At 46.6% G+C, this 19,670-nt stretch overlaps 1 protein-coding gene across 1 annotated transcript; it reads left to right on the top strand.

The window, feature by feature from the left end:
- The first annotated feature begins 236 nt into the window (after positions 1-236).
- Positions 237-12,866, top strand: LOC150065323 (NUT family member 2G-like). Its single transcript, XM_090329348.1, has 9 exons — positions 237-290; positions 2,585-2,699; positions 8,291-8,582; positions 9,388-9,516; positions 10,306-10,445; positions 10,894-11,186; positions 11,543-11,659; positions 11,952-12,074; positions 12,603-12,866. Exons 1-9 carry the CDS (start codon positions 237-239, stop codon positions 12,696-12,698), a joined length of 1,359 nt encoding a protein of 452 aa, XP_090185474.1. The 3' UTR covers positions 12,699-12,866.
- The last annotated feature ends 6,804 nt before the right edge of the window (positions 12,867-19,670 follow it).

Genomic DNA, 19,670 nt, shown 5'->3' with positions numbered 1-19,670 from the left:
ATTAATCAATTACTAACCGAAGACACCAAGTAAAAGCCCATGTATAGCCCAAGATGGGGTAGTTGTGCCCCACCCAAGAGCAGAAACAGTCACAGGTGGCCGTGACATAGGACAGGCATCATTCTGCAGAAGAGACATGGACTCTCTGCATAGGGAAAACTTGATTAGGTAATGGCACCATAGTTCCGGTCAAACCCAGACACTGTGGTAACAGGAAACCCTCTCCTGTCAAGATCATGCATCAGCTGGCTGACACCACATTTGGCAGCACCTCTGACTTGGGTGGCAAAGTGAGAGAAAGGAAGGGGGAAAACAAAGCAAAAGTAGAGAAAGATATGACCCGGTAGCCTCTTAAAAACTTGAAAATGCCAACGGAACAGATGTTTGATAAAACGTGTGCATTGATTTCATGAAATGAAAACTATTTGTTTTCAAGTGGGGTTTTCTCCCCCCACCCTCTCTCTCTCTCTTTCTTTCTTTTCTTTTTCTTTTTTTTTTTTTTGCCAGTCCTGTGGCTTTAACTCAAGGCCTGGGCACTCTCCTTGGGCTTTGTCAAGGCTAGTGCTCTACCACTTAAGCAACAGCACCATTTCTGTTTTTTTTCTTTTTTTCTGTGTATATGATGCCAAGGAATCAAACCCAGGCCTTTGTGCATGCTTGGCAAGCACTCTACCACTATGTCATGCCCCTGGCCCCTCAACTAGACTTATTTTCTTCCACTCAAACACTCAAAACAATTTCCTGAATTTCCCTTGATGAGTCAAAGCTGTAACGATGCTTTGAATGTTTCTTGGTGTCCAAGTATTACAAGACATCACAGTTCTGTTAAATATTAACATGATTGTAATCATTTTGACAACTTGGACATTAACATCAGTAAAGATAAATGATACACTGTTGACTGAACATATAAAGTGTATTATACTTAAAATATGACATCAGATGTTATGAACAATACTTGCATGGTTCTTTTCATTTGTATAATTCAGAATAAGATATTTTTTATGTAAAAAACTTGAACAACAACAAATGTTGGCAGGAATGTTGAGGAAGAGAAACCCTATTGCACTATTGGTGGGGATGTAAATTATTACCACCACTCTGGACAGTGGTCTAGAGGTTCCGCAAAAAAATGTAACAGATTTTCCCTACAACCCAGCCATATCAATCCTGAGTGTCTCCCTAAGATTATCATGAGTCAGGATACATTAAAGACACTTACAGATAAATGTTCATTTCTGTACTATTCACAGCAGCTAAGTTATGGAAACAGCCCAGATGTTTTACAATAGATGAGTGGATCCAAAAAATGTGGTACCTATACACAACAGAATTTAACACAGCCATTAGAAAGAATAATATGTCATTTGCAGGGAAATGGATGGACCTACAACAAATAATTCATGTTAAGAGAGGTAAGCCAAGCTCAGAGATACAAATGGGGCATGTTTTTTCTCATATGGGGAAGCTAGATCTAAAATACACTGGGACTAGACACTCACACACAGTGAGACCAGAGGAGGATACTCTTAGGGGACGAACACAAAGGCACATCTGTGTTTCTGATCATATAAAATAATATTTATCAAAATTGCCACCAGGAAATGAAATCAAGGAGCTTTTTGCCTTGTTGCTTTTTTTTTCCTTTTTGTCTCTTTTGTTCATTTACCTGTCTTTGAGAGGGTAAGGAGGGCATAGAAATGGAGGGACCAAGGGTGAACAAATGCAGCAGTGACACTCCCTAGACACTGTGCTGAAAGTGAACTAGACAACTTGTGGGTGGAGATGGGAGGGAAACATTGAGAATGAGAGAAGGGTTGACATTGTCCAAAAAGAAATACACTCGTCACCCAACTTATGTAACCTTAGCCCCTCTATACATCACCTTTATAAGCACAAAACATTTTAAAAAGCATGAAATACATTTTAATGAACACATTGCATATAAAATAATAAAATATAGACTCCCATTCATTGTAACTTCACTTTATTCATCTGATTCAAATAATCCTTTTTGATTTTCAATGCTCTTACAATTGCAGGAAGTCAATTATGATATGGAAATACCAGTCTTGATTTAAATCCTATGATTAAATTCTGCACAGGCATCAAGAATGGTGGTGAATATTGACCAAATACTGATGCTAATATATTTTGCTTACTTTCATAACTTGGCCATAACAAAGTTTCTGCTGCTTTCTAGCTGACCTGGAAAATGCTTTTCAAACACATAAGAAGTTTTGCTCAACTTTCTACATTCTTGAGGCTGTGAAGAGTATTTTGGGGGGATTGGTCAGACTTTCTGTAAGTTCACAACATTATTATCCTTCACCCCTTAAAGGCCCAAGGCCCCACAGAACAATGAGGGGAATGCAGGGCTGTGGCTCTCACCAGTATCTACAGTGGACACACTGCCTGGTACCAGGTCCTACTCAAGAGGCCCCGAGTCCCACAGTGTGCCGGGGCCCGCGGGCACTGTCACGACCCGCATGTTAAAACCCAAGGGCTGGGCACTGGAGCAGTGTGCTAACATGCTTAGAAGACTCAACTCTGAGTTTCCACTACGCGTGTTTTTGTATAACAGACCCTGAACATCGCCATGGGAACAAAGATCATTGGAATAACGTCCATGCTCGTGCCTGCGTGGCCATGCTCCCCAGTGCGCGGCGGTACTCGCGCCCTGGCATCTTTCCAAGGAGGTGACAGTTGAAGGGGATGCATCTGCGTGCCTCCTGTGTGCGCATGCACAGTGCACGCAGCTGGGGACCAGCGCCCACCCTGGAAGCCCTCTCCCAGAACGTTGGGCGGCGGTTCTTCCTTAAAACCAGTCAGTTAAGACATGACCACTCATGATCTCCAAACTCACCAGCTTGCCACACCTGCAATTATACACCTCCTATTTGCAAGTTCCATTAAAGACCTGTTCTGATAGTTTCAGACCTGAAGGTTACTCTAAAATGTCCTGACTATTCCTACATTTACTCTGCTATGTACAAGAGATGGCCCAATAAATCTTGTCGCACAAATGTTTGCTTTTAAAATTTTTATAATTGATCACTCTTACAAATAGTATAGAGGGAAGTGACACTGTGGCTCAAAGTGGTAGAGTGCTACCCTTGAGCTGAAGAGCTCAGGGACAGTGCCCGGGCCCAGAGTTCAAGCCCCACAACTGACAAAAAATAGAGTGTGGAGACCATTTAAAATTTTCTCTCTGTGTCTTTCTCTGCTCCCCTTACTTCTCTTCCCCTTTTTATCCCCCAGTCCCCTCTTTCCCTCTGTGATATACTGCAAAATTAAAGTCAGAAACGTAAAAGAAAGATGTATCCTGTGTAGTAATACTTTGTAAACTACCACTCACCTTCCTGGAACCCAGAATGATGTCTATAAAGTCTCATTCCACAGGGTAGCGGGGAGACCCTCTCAACCCTCCCTGCCAAGATCTCCCCACTGCAGAGTTCCAATAACAAGGTATGCTCTCTCACTATTCCTCTGCCTCCTCTAAAACACAGCCATGCTTCCTCAGTGCATTCTCACTGGTGTTTTCTTCTTGGCACTCAACACTGCTTGAGGCATTTCTACAAGAATTGTCACAACCAAGGGTGACAATTTTTTTTTTTGTCTGTTGTGGGAATTGAACTCTGGGTCTGGGCGTTGTCACTGAGCTCTTTAGCTCAAGGCTACTGCCCTACCCCTTGAGCCACAGAGCCACTTCTCATTTTTTCAAGATTAATTGGAGATAAGAGTATCAGGAACTTTAATGCCCAGACTGGCTTTTAACCCCGATCCTCAGATTTCAGCCTCCTGAGTAGCTAAGATTATAGGTGGGGCTACCACACCCAGCCCAAAGAACTTTTATCTACTTCTCTGCATGGTGTGTTTTTACAAATTACCACTGGAATAATCTGATTATGTCTGTATATCTTTAGCCTCCCAAGTAAGGTCTAGGGAAGTTGTACAGAGGCTGCTAGACAGAACAGAAAGGTAAGTGCAAGTAAGGAAGATGGAAAACTGAAGCCTACATGTATGCAGAGAGGCAGCTGTTGTGTGTTCTCATTCCAATCACTCTGACCAAACACCATGCAGGCATTTGGTGGAAATATTCACTAGTTCATGCAGAAATACAGGTGAAAGGTAACAAGAATCTCCCAAGAGGAAACTGAAGGGTCATTGAGACCTGAGCCCACACAAGCATAGCAAAACAGGGAGAGGTCCCCTAGGCTTTGGACTTCCATTTCCACATGGCCCCCATTGCACTTCATGCAAAAATCTCTTTTGGTCAAAATGGCTTATCTGCCAACTGTGCTCTGTTTTAAAGTTCACAAAGTGGGAGAGTCCTTTTAAATGTCTATTCCTTTTCCACCTGTAGGCTGTCCAGCAGGGAGTGAGTTCCTTCAGCTAGATTTCCTTTTTCTTTTTTCATGCTCACCCCAAATTTCTAGCAATGTCTTCTTGTCACAGTATAAACTAGGAGTGCTTTTCCCTTGTTTTGGGCAATGAGGAACTGGCAGTGACTCACAATATGCAAATTAGAACACACATTTTCTTGAGGGGGGTAAAACATTTTAAAACATTTGCCATGCAGATATATTCACAATGAATCCTTTACTAATTGAGTGGCATGTTTTAATAAACCAAACATAGCCAAAAGTTGCAAATTCACATTCATACTAACCTCGCCAGGACACAAAACACTGAAGCGTGAGTAAGCCTGCATGAAGCATTATCAAACCTTTGCATTAATTTGCAATTGGACAAAACCATTTTCTCCTTAAAGCGTTCCTTAGAATGAACACATGATTATTGTAGAGATATGATGGGAGTAAAAGCACAAAATCTATTTAATGTGTAACACACTGCTCCATGGAGTGTCAGCTATGTGCCCTGATGGTCATGTAGCTATGAAAGCTATTGTTAGCTATACCTGCCCTGTATCAGGAAAGAAGATCATAAATCACTAGCCTGAGGAAAGATAAAAAACAAACTTTCACCTATGATTCCTACTGAACAGGTGCTGCTTTATGATCATTTAGCATAAAAAAAAACAAAAAAGAAACAATGGTACGACAAAGCCAACAAGTCAAAAAGATTGCCCCTGCAATTTAGAATATGCATCCCCAAGAGCAAGGAGATGTGATGGGACAAGCGATTGTGAAGCCAGCAAGCAGTGGCCTCCGGCCCCCAGAGGACAGTTCACACTACCATGTGGAGGACACAGGGGAATGAGGACTGGAGATTGGTGAGTAAAAGCCACAAAATACACAGCATTACAAGCATAGAGGATTTCTATTGTATGTATAAAAAGGAAAAATGAAACCCTAAGCACTGGACATTATTAGGGCGTGGGTGTCATTTCTGCCTCCGATTCCTCATATTCTTCTCTAAAGCTATGAAGTCCAGAGACTCTAATGGAAACTCCAGTCTATGTCATCTCATTAGCCAGTCTTCTATGTGTCTATAGAGAAAATGCATATGCATTTTATGTGTATATAAACACACATGATATACACAGTATATGTATGATATACATGCACATAAATACATGTGTATGTAAAGCAGAACTTGGAACTTATGAAACTATTGAAATTGTTCCCAGGAATGCCTGTGAAGAAGGAAAACAGTGTGTGATGAGGTAAAAAAACAAAACAAAACAAAACAACAACAACAAAACAGGCTTTCTCGGAGAAGAGGATCACAGTGGCTCAAAAGCGATGTACATATGGCCATATAGGATGAGGTTAAGCGAAATGAACTCTAGGATATGGAAACAGGAGGTTTATCTTTGTGATTGCTATTCTAAATGTACTATGTGAAGTTATTTGTTTTCTCTTCTTTTCCCCCTTATGGTTAATCTCATGTTGTTACTGTATCTAACTTTGTTACCCGGTATATTGTATATATGTCTATTTGTTTATTTAAAATAGGGAAGAGAAGGAGAAAAATCAAGATGATTTGGAGGGAGTGGGGGGAGGGAAAGTGGGAGAAAAACATGAGAAGGGATAGCAATGTTCCAGAAGTAGTATACCCACTACCTGACGAATGTAAATGTAACCCTCTGTACGTTACCCTGACAATAAAATACAATAAAGAAAAAGAAAACAACAGAAACAACAACAAACAGGTGTACGGATGAAGACATGAAGGGAGAAAACAACCGCAAAACATATTCTCTGCATCTAAGAGAGAATATTGAAGTGGCTGTAGCACCCAACAGTCATCTTGCCACATTGCATTATTTAAAGAGAACCAAGGTTCTGGTCCACCTGCCAGAGCCCTGAATGGAATGCCTGTCAGCTCCCCACCCAGCCCTACTGGATCTCCGCCCCTCCCCCACTGTAGAATGCCTGGACCCCCACATTCTACTGCTATTTAAATTTAAACCTTCCCCAGTTGTAGTTGGACCCTGAGAAGCAACTGGAGCCACGTTGCTCTCTGGGTTCTCCACTGGACTTCTCTAACTCAAGGGCTTCCAGACAGCTGTGGATGGTATCCAAACCTGTGGGGATGGCTTCAGACAGAGGTAAGCTTGAAGGTCAGGGCTAAAGCTTCTAACTCCCAGCTATCCCTGAAAGGACTTTCGAATTTAAAGTTGCCCCCACCCTCCTAACCTGAGTTAATGGGCTGAGCTGTAGTATTAAAAAGCACAGCACTGAACTTTCCCAAATTGGAAGATAACTCCTGAGGGGACGTCACAAGGACCCAGGGATATGGTGTCTTAGACGAGGCTGCAGATTAATCCACTGGCCACAGCCCAAAACCCCTGGCCTCTTCCCATCCACAGAGGACTTCTATTCCAGTCCCAGTAGCTGGTGGTGTTTATTGCAAAGGGACAGGGCAGCCTGGCCATTGACTCAGACATTGGGCCTCACTTGTAATCCCTCTGATGCCTTCAGATTTTCGTTTTGTCAACAGTCTGTGCCCTTCATTTCACTGTGGACGCAAAGACAGGGTCCATCTCCTTTGTTTGGTATTTCATAAATAGGGAACTGATGTGAACTGAGTCTAGGATTGTCTTTCCCAAGACAGGGTAGAGAGAATCATGGAATGAGGAGACGTTCTGGTGTTACTCTTTTTTTTTGGTGGTTCATGGGGCTTGAACTCTGGGCCTGGGCACTGTCCCTGAGCTCTTCAACTCAAGGCTACCACTCTACCCTTGAGCCATAGCCCCACTTTCCATTTTCTAGTGGTTAATTGGAGATAAGAGTCTCACGGCTTTGTATTGCCCGGGCTGGCCCTCAGGTCTCAGCCTCCTGACTAGGATTACAGGCATGAGCTACCACGCTGGCTCCACTGCTGTTTTTCCAGGAAGCTGCCAAGTGAAAGACCCACAGGCCAGGTGGGGTGTGTTAGGAGGTTAACTCTAGGTGTCCTTAGGTGCTAGCTTAAGGAGAGATTTCATTTGGTGCTTTTGTTTCTGGTTCTAGGTTAGACAAGAAAAGGAAAGGTTTAGATAGTTCCTCAGGAAAGGAAAGCTGAGGAACTAACGGGGCATCTTTTAAATCTCTCACCTGCATAGAGAAGATTAGGGAAGCAGCAGTGGCTGCTCGAGTGGAATCGTCTGCCAATTGGGGGCAAATTAACCCCTTTCTAGAGAAGAGCCTTCAGGGACATGGGCTCTCTGCCCAGGATGCCTGAGGGAGACCCACAGATGCAGAGGAAGCCGAGAAGTTACTCTCAGTGCACATGGGTGAGGGAGTGTTGGGGACAGAAACAAGTTCTTTGCAGGACAATTCTCAAGAGAGGGACACAGCATGACATTTATCTGGGAATCACACTATTTCCCCCCTCCAAGCCCTGCTTACTGACAATCCTTCCTAGTCCTCAATAATTCCAAATCTCCTGTGTCTTTTTCCTCTTGTTCTTTCTCCAGCAGCATGTCCGGTGTCTGTACCTAACCTGAGCCTGAACCCGATTGCCTCTGGAAGTCCTTTCACACACCTGCAATTTCACATTGCAGCGCCAGGCCCAGCATGTGCTGGGTCACTGATGAAGCAGCCTCCCCTTCCCCGACCCACAGTGGCTGCAGCATTCCCTCCTCAGGGGGGCCCTCGGGTGAGGCCTGCTTTCCCCAGCACAGCTGTGGTGTCTGGAGGAAGAAGTTACAACTTGAGTGGGGCAGGCCCTTCCAGTGTCACTGTGGAAATGGGGACAGGAGGAAGGCCAGCAGTGCCCCTGCCTAACCAGACAGTTATTCTCACTCAGGCTCCTCTCATTTGGAATGTCCCTCCTGGGACCTTCAGCCCAGCAGGCCGGGCTCCATTTCTCTTGCCGGGTCCTGACACCCATGCTCCAGTGACTGTCCCCACCAATGGACAGAGGCAGGCTGCCCAAGACAGCTTGTTCATGGGCCTAGGCCCTGTAGCCACACTACCAGAATCCAAGCAGGCTCCCATCATGCCCTCAGTTCGCCATCTGGGACCTTGGTCACAGAGGCCCTGTGCAGAGGGCAGTGTACACACTTGCCAGGCCAAGCCTTCGCCTCCCAGTGTCTATCAGAACTTTCGGCGCTGGCAGCAATTCAAGACCTTGGTCCGGAAGAGACTTCCACAGACTCCTGACATGGAAGCACTTGCCTGCTTCTTCATGTGAGTGCCTCCTCTGGGAAGCAGGAGCTCTGCTGGAGCTCAGGAATGGGGATCACTACCAAAAGGGCCAGGGAAGTTCTGAGCCTTCCGGCAGCTGCAGAGAAAAACACACATAGAAATAGTACTGTCACACCAGGGCAAGAAAAGCACCTTACCTCTCTCCACCACGGTGCCCTGGTGAGTGGACTAACCTTAGTTTTCAGGAAGGATCAGCTCATAGAGAATTCCCACAGAAGGCCTGGTATAAAGGGTGCCACAGTGTGCATTTAGGGTCATCCTGTGTATGTGCCACTTAGCTTAGTCCATCAGACAAACTTGTGGAACTGGTCGTGCAAACCAGACATTCTCCCAGTCCAAAGGATGGAATTCTCAGATTCCGGAGCTGGCAGATCCCATGGCTGCATCATGTGTGCCATCCAGGGCTGAGAGGCAGCTTTGGTTGCTCTTCCTGTCTCTCCAAGGGCACTGTCCTGTCCTGGGATTGCCATCTCCATGACAGCACCTAATCTAGGCTGACCTATGGCCCTGTCTCCCAACACCATTATTACTAGAATAAGGATCCAACATGTCAGTTCTGAACAACAAACTCATTGTCTAATTCTACACACATTAACCAAAAGCACTCACAGGCACATGAGGGAGCACTGTCCTTGCTACTGATTTCTGTGGTCAGTAAGGGAGAACTAGAAATAAGAGCCCACCCTGGAGCAGGGCAGGGGTGAGGAGAACCAAGTCATAGACTGGGCTGGGTCAACTGGGGGTGGAGGGGCACCTGTGGACTGTGACTGACCCTGATGAATTGCAGCCCAGTGCTTCGGTCCCTGGCCCGGCTCAAGCCCACCATGTCCCTGGACGAGGGCCTGTGGAGAGGCCTTCAGGAATGGGAGTGCCTAAGCAATTATGACCGCATGAGCTACCACGAGATGGCAGCCAAGTGAGTGAGGGAACTTGACGAGGGTATGTGGTGGGGGAGGACAGGGATCACACACCTGGGCCTAGTGGGGCTCATCACTCACACTGCCTGGAAGGGTATGGACGTGCCTAAAAGTCCTCCTCTCCTGACACATTTCTGAGTGGCACAGTCTACCCAAGGTGTGAGCTGTGGCCTAGTGGAGTCCTCACAAACCCTGTATCTCTGGTGTCTGATCTAACCCCGCCAGAGGGGTTGAGGGTCAGATTAGGAGAAGAAATCAGCCAATAAGTGGTCACTTCAAAAACTGGGAATTGTGCAAAGAAAAATGTTGCTCTAGAAGTTGGTGGCTCATGATTCTGTGGCGACAATCCCTGCTCTGCAGACTCAAAGATTAAATTCAGCTCTTTGTTCTCTCCATCAGTCACAGTCTTGATCAGCTTCTGACAGTCTCCTCCTGTGGGTAGGAGCAGGGCCAGAATAGGCCTCAAAGATGGGTCACTCAAAGCCCTTCCTGGGTTTCTTGGTCCCATGCAAGCCCTGAAGGATATAAAACTTCCCTGACCTTTTTTGTAAAAAACATTTTTATTGCTATTATATACACACGGGATCAGTAACGTAAGTCAAATAAAGAGGGCATTTTTTTGGACAATGTCACTCCTTCCCTCACTGACATCTGATTTTCACCAGCAACCTTCTGGGACTAGACAAGTACCTCAGAGTACAGCTCCCGCTCCACCCATGCTCTCCTTCTGGGAAATAGCATCGGGTTAATCTCCCTGTCAGCTCACTGGGTGCCTCCTTCATTCCCAGGTTCATGGAATTTGAGGCTACAGAGGAGATGGACAATTCAAAGATGACGGGGATAACCCATTTCCAGGGCCAGCCTCCTGCAATCCCACTGAACCAAGATTCTCCAAGGCCCTCACCCCTTGACATTCTCCAGCAGCCAGGTAGAGTCTTTAAGTGTAGGAGTCCATGGCATAAGGTGGCCAAAGGATTCTGGAAGAATTCAGCCACCCCCACAGCTCCTATTTCAGAAGAAGCAATTTCTCTTACGATTGAAGCAAATAATTCCTCTACAGCCTGAGGGTTCTGATGTGCTTATTATGGAACTCGTTATTATTGGGGATATGTATGTAGCTTCTTGTTCCACTGTCCTGGTACCCTGGCCCACAGCTGCTTAGGATCAGGGATTAGATAAGGAGAGCAGCAGGGTCTCAGTGTCTCTGAATTTGGTCCCACATGGCTGCCCTACATATTCCTATGTTGCAGTGCCTTTTCTTGCTCCAGTGTCTATCATGGCCTTGGTCTGGCATAGTTCTAGTAATCTCTGCTCCTCAGCAATCTTGGGGTGTTCATTTCCCCATCCATGCATTGTCTTGTTTTCCTCTCTTTTAGAGGGCAACTCCACCAAGAATGGTCTCAAGGGTCAGTCTACCAAGCCACCAGCATCCACAGGCCAGAAGCCACCAGAGACCAAGGCACCTGAGGAGATCCCCTCTGAAGCCATGGAGGAATACATGGCCATCATGGATTGGCTGGAGGGCCTTCCAGAAATGTCCACTCTCAAGTCTGAGGGGACAGCCAAAGAGGAGGAAATGAAACAACAGGATGTCGATGACATGTGTTCAGATCCAGAGCTCCTGAGCCTCATTGACCAGCTCTGCTCCCGGGAGGATTTCATGGCAAATGTGGGCTCCATCTCCAGCTCTGCTTTCTGCTAGTTTCCCTGGCCCTTGGAAGTCAGCATGATCTCCTGGCTCTGTGTGTGTGTGTGTGTGTGTGTGTGTGTGTGTGTGTGTGTGTGTGTGAGAGAGAGAGAGAGAGAGAGAGAGAGAGAGAGAGAGAGAGAGAGAGAGAGAGAGAGAGAGAGAGAGAGAGGGGGAGGGACCAGGGGTGGAGGGAGGGCAGAGAGAAACACTCAGTTTCTGTGCTGTGGACCAGATGGGGGAGGTCATTCCTTCCTGTCTTCTCAAAGTCCCCTTGGTACTGATTGCTCCTTTATACACACACTCACACATCGTCACCCTCTTCCTTTGGCTCGCAGGTAGAGGCCATCATTCATCCCACATTCCTGGAAGGAGTGCTTTCCTCCAAACCAGAGCTGGATCTTGTGGCCCTCATTGAGGAGCTGGAACAGGAAGAAGGACTCACCCCTGACCAGGTGACCACAGGAAGCTGGTGGATGGGGAGGGGAATGAAAGGCGGTACAACCGGAAGGGAGGGGCCTTGGGACTCTGGGGAGTCATGGCTTTTGAGGTTATTCCTGGTGGTAGATATGGATGTGGACAAGGCATTGGAGAGCCAGGGAGGGGCTAAGCATGCAGAGCTGGAAAGAGACCCAGAGGAGAGGTGGCAAGCACAAGTGTGTCTCTGCAACCAAGAGAGGTGACACCTCCAGTTGGGCCTCTTCCAGCCAAATGCAAAGAGTCACTACTCATTTCCTCCTCCCACAGATAGTACAGAAACGACTTGGGGCACCCGAAGGAGCCTTGGGAGTCTGTGAGTTGGCCACCTGCCAAGGTGCAGCTAGGAATGACCAGAGCCTCCAACAAGCAGTCAGTGCAGATAACAGCAAGGTGCAAATCGTTTCCAGTGATGATCAGAGCTATGGTGGCACTGCTGAAGAGCAGCTGATGCCTGACACTGGTGTCTTCCAGGGGGGTCAAGGGTGTCCTTCACCGGGGGCCACCCTGTCCACGGCTTCTCCCCATGGATATGGATCCCAACCCCAGCATCTGGGGTCTGGAGATGCCGTGAATTGCACGGAAGAGTCTCCTGGGACTCCATGCAAGCTAGTAGGGGACAAGATGGTAGACAAGGAAAGTGTCTCCAGTCTGGCTTCCTTGCTGGGCTCTGAGTACCATCTCCTACCCTGGGGAATATCACAGAGCCCTAAATCTTCCACCATTCTCCTCTGCTCTGGACACCAGGCCCCCAGGCCGCCTTTGTCCAAGAGAAGAGGCGGCAGTCTAGACCCCTCTCCACCTGCCAAGTTCAAGGAAAGAGCTTGCCTTGAAGTCTCATGTGTCCTGGAAAGGAATTCCCACCCTGGGCCTTGCCTTGAGGAATCTGCAAAGCAGGACTTGACATTGGGGCTTCTTCAGCCCTCACAGCCTCAGAAGAGAAAGCACGAGGCACTGGATGGTCAGCAGAAGAAGAGGAAGAAGAAAAAATATCGAAGCCAGTTGGGACCTGAGTGAGATCTCACTTGGATTGCATTCTACAACCTACTAAGGAAAAATGCTGATTCAGGGCTCCGTAGTGTAGCAAAGGAAGGAGGTGGGCAGTGGGATAGTGGAAATGAAGGGAGGGTGCAGTGAGCCTGATGGGGAGGGAGTTTTATGTGAAGGGAGGGATTTGCAGAGTAAATAAAGAGAATTTGGTTGGAATCTGTCCTCTGAATAGCTGAGCTGGTGTCTGGGTTGTCCATAGAATGAGGGGGATGAGCAAGTGAAGATTGGGAGCTGTCAGGATCTTCAGCTCCAAGTTTTCCACACACTCCTCAAATTCTTCCATGCAGATCAGTCCACTGATCCTGGGAGCAGACAGACTGGAATCTCACTGCTATCTGGTTCATAACCTTCTCTCCAGGCCTTACCCTCCTTAAGAGGTCCTTATGTGTACAGCATCTCTTGACCCAAGAACATCTATTAGGGGAGTCTGTTTTATGCTTTGCAGCCTCCATGCCCTTTTCTAGTTCTCTGAATTTGGATCTTGAGATGACCTGCATTTTACTGAGTTTCTTTCCACTGCCCTAATTGGGCCCATGGCTTGGCTGAACAAGTTCTCAACTAGCCAGGGTCTTCCCCAGTAGCTCTTGGGGAAGACAAGTGCTGGCCTGAGAGGATGTAGCTGCATCTTTCTAGGGGATCTTTGGCTGACAACCCCAGCAAGGACTCTTCCTCATTTAGGAAGAGACCATGCTCTCTGGCTGTGATGAAGAGGGACCAGCTCTTGGGCATGCCTTGTGGTGGCTGCCCTTTCATTTGTACTCAGAGTAACTAGAGATTCTCCTAATCTATGGACTCTGGGAAGGATTGCTGAGAGTCCCTTGTTTGGGGAAACTTGGCCAGGATGTCTCAACTTGGGGAAATAGCTGTAAATTGTCCCAAGATTCAAGAGCTTTGATATAATTGGCCATCACTAGGCAAAGGTTCCACAGGTCTTAGAGCACCGTGGGAAATGTGTCAGGGCTCATTCTCAGGACTGACAGCAGGGGTTGCTGAAAAGCAACATCATACTTCTGTGGATCCTTGAACGGATTTTATGTCCAAGAGAATGTCTTCACTTGGAGTGTTAATGGTACAAATCCCTCTTTGTAGCCACGCTTTCAAGAGCCATAACTGCCTAGCATGTTTTCTAAAGGTTCTTAAGAAGCTCTTTTCTGAATCCTCAGTTGTGAGAGTATCATCTATGCTTTCTCTGTAAACTTTGTGGACTGTGCAAAAGCGCTGACTATAAAGTTTATGTTCATTTCTCCAAAGATCAAATTCTACCTGTATACTATAATCTTTAGAAGGTCCTGTGTCTTAGAGTTCATTGAAATATCACATTTCTGTCCTTTTATGAAGCATGTTTGCAAAAATATATTGGGATTGAAAGATGGTTTCTGAGGGCCAGAAGCGTGGCCTGGTGGTAGAGTGCTCGCCTAGCACACACAAAGACCCAGGTTCAATTCGTTGGTACCACATACACAGAAAAAGCCAGAAGTGGTGCTGTGGCTCAAATGGTAGAGCACTAGCCTTGAGGAAAACCCAAGGAGAATGCTGAGTTCAAGACCCAGGACTGCCACACACAAAAAATGGTCTCTGTCAATAAGAATAAACTACAGGGAAATTTCATATGTGAGGGCAAGGTCATGCATTCCCAATGAATGTAAGAAATGAGTTGAGAAATTGTCCCATTTTTTTTAATCAAGAAAAATAAGCAAATAATTGATCTCATTTCACTTTTAGTTAAAATCACTAATTTGTTAGGCACAGTGGCTCTTGCCTATAATCCTAGCTAAGCAGGAGGCTGTGATTCAAGCTAGTAGGAGCATGAGTCTCATATGTCCAATTAACCACCAAAAAAAGGGGGAAATGATGCTGTGTTTCAAAGTGTAGGGCACTAGGCTTGTCTCACAGAGAACCAGAGCAGCACATATGTCCTTAGTTGAAACCATATGACTAGTCAAAAAAGAAAAAAAGGCACTAAATTTGCAGGCCATGTAGCTGGGAAATGTATTACTAGTGTCTCTCTCACTAGCTCTGCTGTGGAGAGACTCAGGATGTGTGTCAACATGGTAATAGTTGCACACAGTTCATGGCCTATTTGTCTAGGTCATGAGGGCTGCCTTTGCAGTAAAAACTAACTCCTCCCTTAGACCTGAAGATATCTAAGAGATGACTGGAACAAGACAACATATTGACTTGTCTATCTTCCAGTTTTATCTTTGTCCCTGTGGCCTTAACCCATTCTATAAAGACACCTAACAGATATCGTGGTCAATAATAGTAGCTCAGTAAACTTGTGAAAAAGCAAGCCACCTAATTCCTGAAATATCTCCACCTATGCCCAGAAAACACATGACAACTCCTCCTTTTATTAGCCTATTCTCTATTTGTAACTCACCAACTTGCTAGAGTGGAGAGGCTGATTTCTGGGAAGGGGATCACATGTGTGTGTTCCTTGGCCAGTCAGTAAATTTTGTTCGTGCTGATGTGGTGATGCATACCTATATTTCCAGCAACTTGAGAAGCTTGAAGCTGGAGAGAAGGTATGAACCTCAGGAAAATCGCTAAGATGGAATAGGAACAAAACCAGCAAGAACAATAAAAAAAGAAGACCTACAAACAGAAAAGGTATTAAGTTTATGGCTTAAGTGGTGGAGCACTTGTCTAGCAAGCGTAAGTCCCTAAGTTCAATCCTTTAAACCATTATCCATTCAAAAGTGCATTCCTCATTCTGCCTCTTGAGTCATTGGTTTTTATCAAGAACCTGGAGAATGTAAGGTTTTTCTTTGTTTTACTCCTGGAGTCTGCTACCATCTAACTGATCCAGTACAGGTTCTCTTCCTTCATGTTGTGTTGAAGGAGACATCCAAAAGCAGAAACCATACACTCCAATGCATACCTCTGTGACTTCAGTGTTGCAAATAAAGCCAGATGAGAGATGCCCAAACATTCAATGTGTCTACCAGAACAGATCAAATTAAAGATCCAAATAAAACTAAAATATGGAAATATGGAATAATAGGTAGCAATTAAAATCCATAAAATGTAAAAGATAAATGGAACAATCAATGAAATAAAACTTTTTTTGTGGTACTCTTCACTGTTTAGGCAGCTGACCTCTGAGGGTCAAGAGTCTAAGTCAGCTCTCACAGGAAAGTAGGTGAGCGTATTCTCTTCATTTAGTCTCCCCAAGAGCAAAAAGCAGAGGTGTGGTTCAAGTGGTGGAGCGCTTGCCTTGAGCCTAAAACTGAAAAAAATCCTGAAGGTAAAACATGTGTGGTCACAGCTCTCAAGTGGTGAACCAATTGCCTAGTACACATGAGGTATAGTGTTCAATCCCCAGGGCAACTGCACACACTAAATCTCTTCCTTTTCCTTTCTAGTCTGCCTCTTGGTTCATTATAATGAACGAGTCCAGCCTGTTTCCACCCATTCTCCTAACACTTAGTGCTGAAAATCCTAGAGAGGAAAAGCGCCAGGAGAAACTGGGTCCCCTCTGCTGAGAGGCCACCCACTTCCTGGTCACCTCTCATTGAGTTTCTGCTCTGCCCCTTCTCTTTCTCTTTCCAGTGGAATCACAGAGCCCTCTGTGCTTACTTCCCTCACTTCTGTTCCCAGACTCTCGGTCTCCAGGCAGGAGGCCAACTGCAATTTGACCATCTCCATCCATCACCTAGAAGTCTTCAGGACAAGATAATCAGCCATGGTCCATGGTGGAACCACCCTGACACAGATCAGAGGCCTATGAGAAGTCCCCCCACTCCATGACTGTGGGGTCAGAGACATGAGTCTCTCATGCTTTCTGGATACCCTTTAATTAGGACTTTGCAGACACTCACTCATTTATCTTTCCAAATACTTGGGGACAGCTAATGCAGCTGTCACCCTATCTTCCAAACTGGGCTCCAAATTGCCTGTTACCAGAGACTCCCCCATTGGCTGGCCAGTGGCCTAACCTTAAGATGCATGGGCTGACTGATTTACAGTCAAAAAACTAAATTATTTGTCTACTGAACTCTGGCCTCACCAGCCTTTAACAATGGCTGTTGTTGGCCTGCATTCAGGACCTTTGATTTTAGTATTCTTACAGATTTAAACAATTTTCTCCAATGAAACGGCAGAGTCCAATGGCAGGTCCCATATGCTCAAGCTTTTGTTCTCTTACATTCTAAACCTTCTCTCTCTTCATCCCATCCTACCTCACAAATTGTTCTTTGTTGCCCCCTCTCCTCAAACTCTAAAACATTGCCCAAACCACCTCTATCTCCATCTAGTCTTTTGAACTTTCACTCTGCCATTGAGCCTCCTCCTTATCCACTCCACTCCATCCTTCTCCTCCCACTCCTTCTACCCCCACACCTGAGAACTTCCAGTCTCTACCTCCCAATCACCTTCTGCTCAGCTCCTCCCTCTACCTTGCTCCCCTCTCCCCTCCTCTCTTCCCTTCCATTCCTGCCCACCACTCCCTCTAAAATGTCTCATATGTTTCCCCTTCATGAGGTAGCAGGACAGGACAGACCCTCCTGAGTCCATGTTCCTTTCAGCCTAAACAAGATGGATTCTGTTGGACAAAGACTGAAGTCATTTTCAAGCACTCTGCTCCATTATAAAAAAACAGTTTACCAGGATTATGAAATTGTACTCTCTCACCTGGCATGATATTTAGCATGTTCTTAGCTAGACCAGACAAGAAAGAATGCATTTTAGGGCCAGGAGCATGGCCTAGTAGTAGAGTGCTTGCCTAGCCCTGGGTACCACAAACATAGAAAAAGCTGGAAGTGGTGCTGTGGTTCAAGTGGCAGAGCGCTAGCCTTGAGCAAAAAGTGTCCAAGGACAGTGCATAGGCCCTGAGTTTAAGCCCCATGACTGGGAAGAAAGAAAGGGGGGGCAGAGGAGAAGGGAGAGAGGGAAGGAGGGAGCATTTTAAGGTCGGCCAGGGCTCACACCTATTGGATAAACAAACAGAATGCCTGCTTTCCCTCTCCCCTCTAGAAAGAGGCTAATCTTCCCATTGGAATTATCAGAACAATGCCAGTGATTCTGAAAACCTTGAGTTCATGGTTACCTGTCTAGTGATGGGCATGCATCAAAACACCCACTTGAGAGTCAGTTATGAAAACCTTAAGGAAGTCATCCAAGACCCCCACGAAAGCCCTGACCTCTTCCTTAACCACTTCTCAGAGGCAATTAGTATATTAATGCTAATGCTGATTCCACAGAGGGCACCCCACTCCTTCATGTTCACTTTATGAGCCAGTGCATACCCAACAAAAGGAGAAAGTTACAGCCCCTGGAAAAGGGGCTTTCCACCCCCCAGAATGAGCTTTTACACTTGGCTTTGAACAGTATTAATGGCAGGGAGGAGAAAGTTAAAAAGGAGCAAGAACAGGAAAGACAGCAGAGAAAGAAGGACACTCAACAGCTAATGGCCACCTTCCAAAAGACCCAGGCCACCATCCCCAGGGCTGCTGGTCTCAGACCTTCCCTCTCAGCTGCAAGGGGGTGGGGACCAGCCTCCTGGGCCTCACTTTGGGTGCAGTAAATGGGACACAGGGCCAAGGAAAGTCTGAGTCTAAAGCCTCCTACCAAGGCCTGCCCTAGCTGTGGACAATGGGGACACAGGAAATGTGAGCATCCTGCGGCCGGCCTTGCTCTGGGTGGACCTCCTGGTCTCCATGCTTCCCTGCCACCTGGTCCCATGCCCTGATACAATGAGGAGGCTCAGGTTCCTGGCTCCAAGCTGAGCCTTCACTTGACTCTATAGAACTCTGGGGCAAAGGGGTGGTAGCAGGAGAAAATGTTTATCTTCTTCAGGACACTGGGATGTCACTATCACATCTAACTTCTTGGGGAGGTCCCTCCACTCCCTCAGATTTAATAGTTATGGTGGTTATGGGGACTCCTTTCAAGCCCCTCCATACTCCCGCTGTTTCCTTCTTGCTTGGAAACTTAACTCTCAGTCATTCCTTTCTGATTATGCCTTAATGTCCTCTACCTTTATTAGGAAAGGGTCTGCTTTCTAAACTTGTTTCCTTATACCTAACCCGCTAAAATGCACCACTATTTTCCTCCTCTAGATGAAACCAGACTCCAGTGAACCTCCCCCCCCCCCCCCAGCCCTCTATCCTCCACCTTCCTTGCCTTCCTCCCTGGTGAAAATCACTGAGGTTCAAGGGCCAGGCCCAGTGCCCTACCACTCAAGTCTCCTTGAAGTGCAATCTCTGCCAGTGGTACCGAGTAGTGGAAACAGACATTTGAGACACAATGAATTAATACATCCAGAGCATTAATGCTCTCCATCACCTGCTTGGACAGAGAAGTCTGACGTGGGTTAGACTATCCCCATGGGTCCTTTTCACTGCAGTGGACACACATATGGAAGAGGGGTGAGGGTTGGCAGGAGGAGTATGGAATCACCTGCATGCCACAACAGTGGCTGTGGAACAATCAGGGCGATGGCGGCACTCTCACAGGTAAATGCCCTACCTCTCTCTGACCAGAGATTTAGGGACTAAGGATGCACTTGGCATCAAGAATCCCATTCCAAGCAGCGCCTGGTGGCTCACACCTGTACTCCTAGCTACCCAGGAGACTGAGATATGAGGATCACAGTTCAAAGCCAGCGCCGGCACTGAAGTCCCTGAGACTGGTATCTCCAATTAATCACCAGAAAACCAGAAGTAGCACTGTGGCTCAAGGGGTAGTGCGGTAGCCTTGAGCTGAAGAGCTCAGGGACAGTGCCCAGGTCCAGAGTTCAAGCCCCATAACCCGGGGGGAGGGGGGAGTCGCCCCCCCACGCCCCGAGCGCGCCTGCGCACACCACACTGGCCATGCAGACGCCCCGTGGTGGGTCTCAGGGATCCAATGGAGCACCAGCTCCTGACCTTTGAGTCACCCATTTGGGACGACACCCAAATTCCCGGGACCAGAACTCCAGCCAAGTAGGAGAGGAGCAAT

This window comes from Megascapheus bottae, chromosome 3 (genome assembly GCF_031878675.1).
Source record: "Megascapheus bottae isolate mThoBot1 chromosome 3, mThoBot2.hap1, whole genome shotgun sequence".
Taxonomy (NCBI): Eukaryota; Metazoa; Chordata; class Mammalia; order Rodentia; family Geomyidae; genus Megascapheus; species Megascapheus bottae.
The sequence above is the reverse complement of the archived record's forward strand: the minus strand, read 5'-3'. Positions and strand labels throughout refer to the sequence as shown.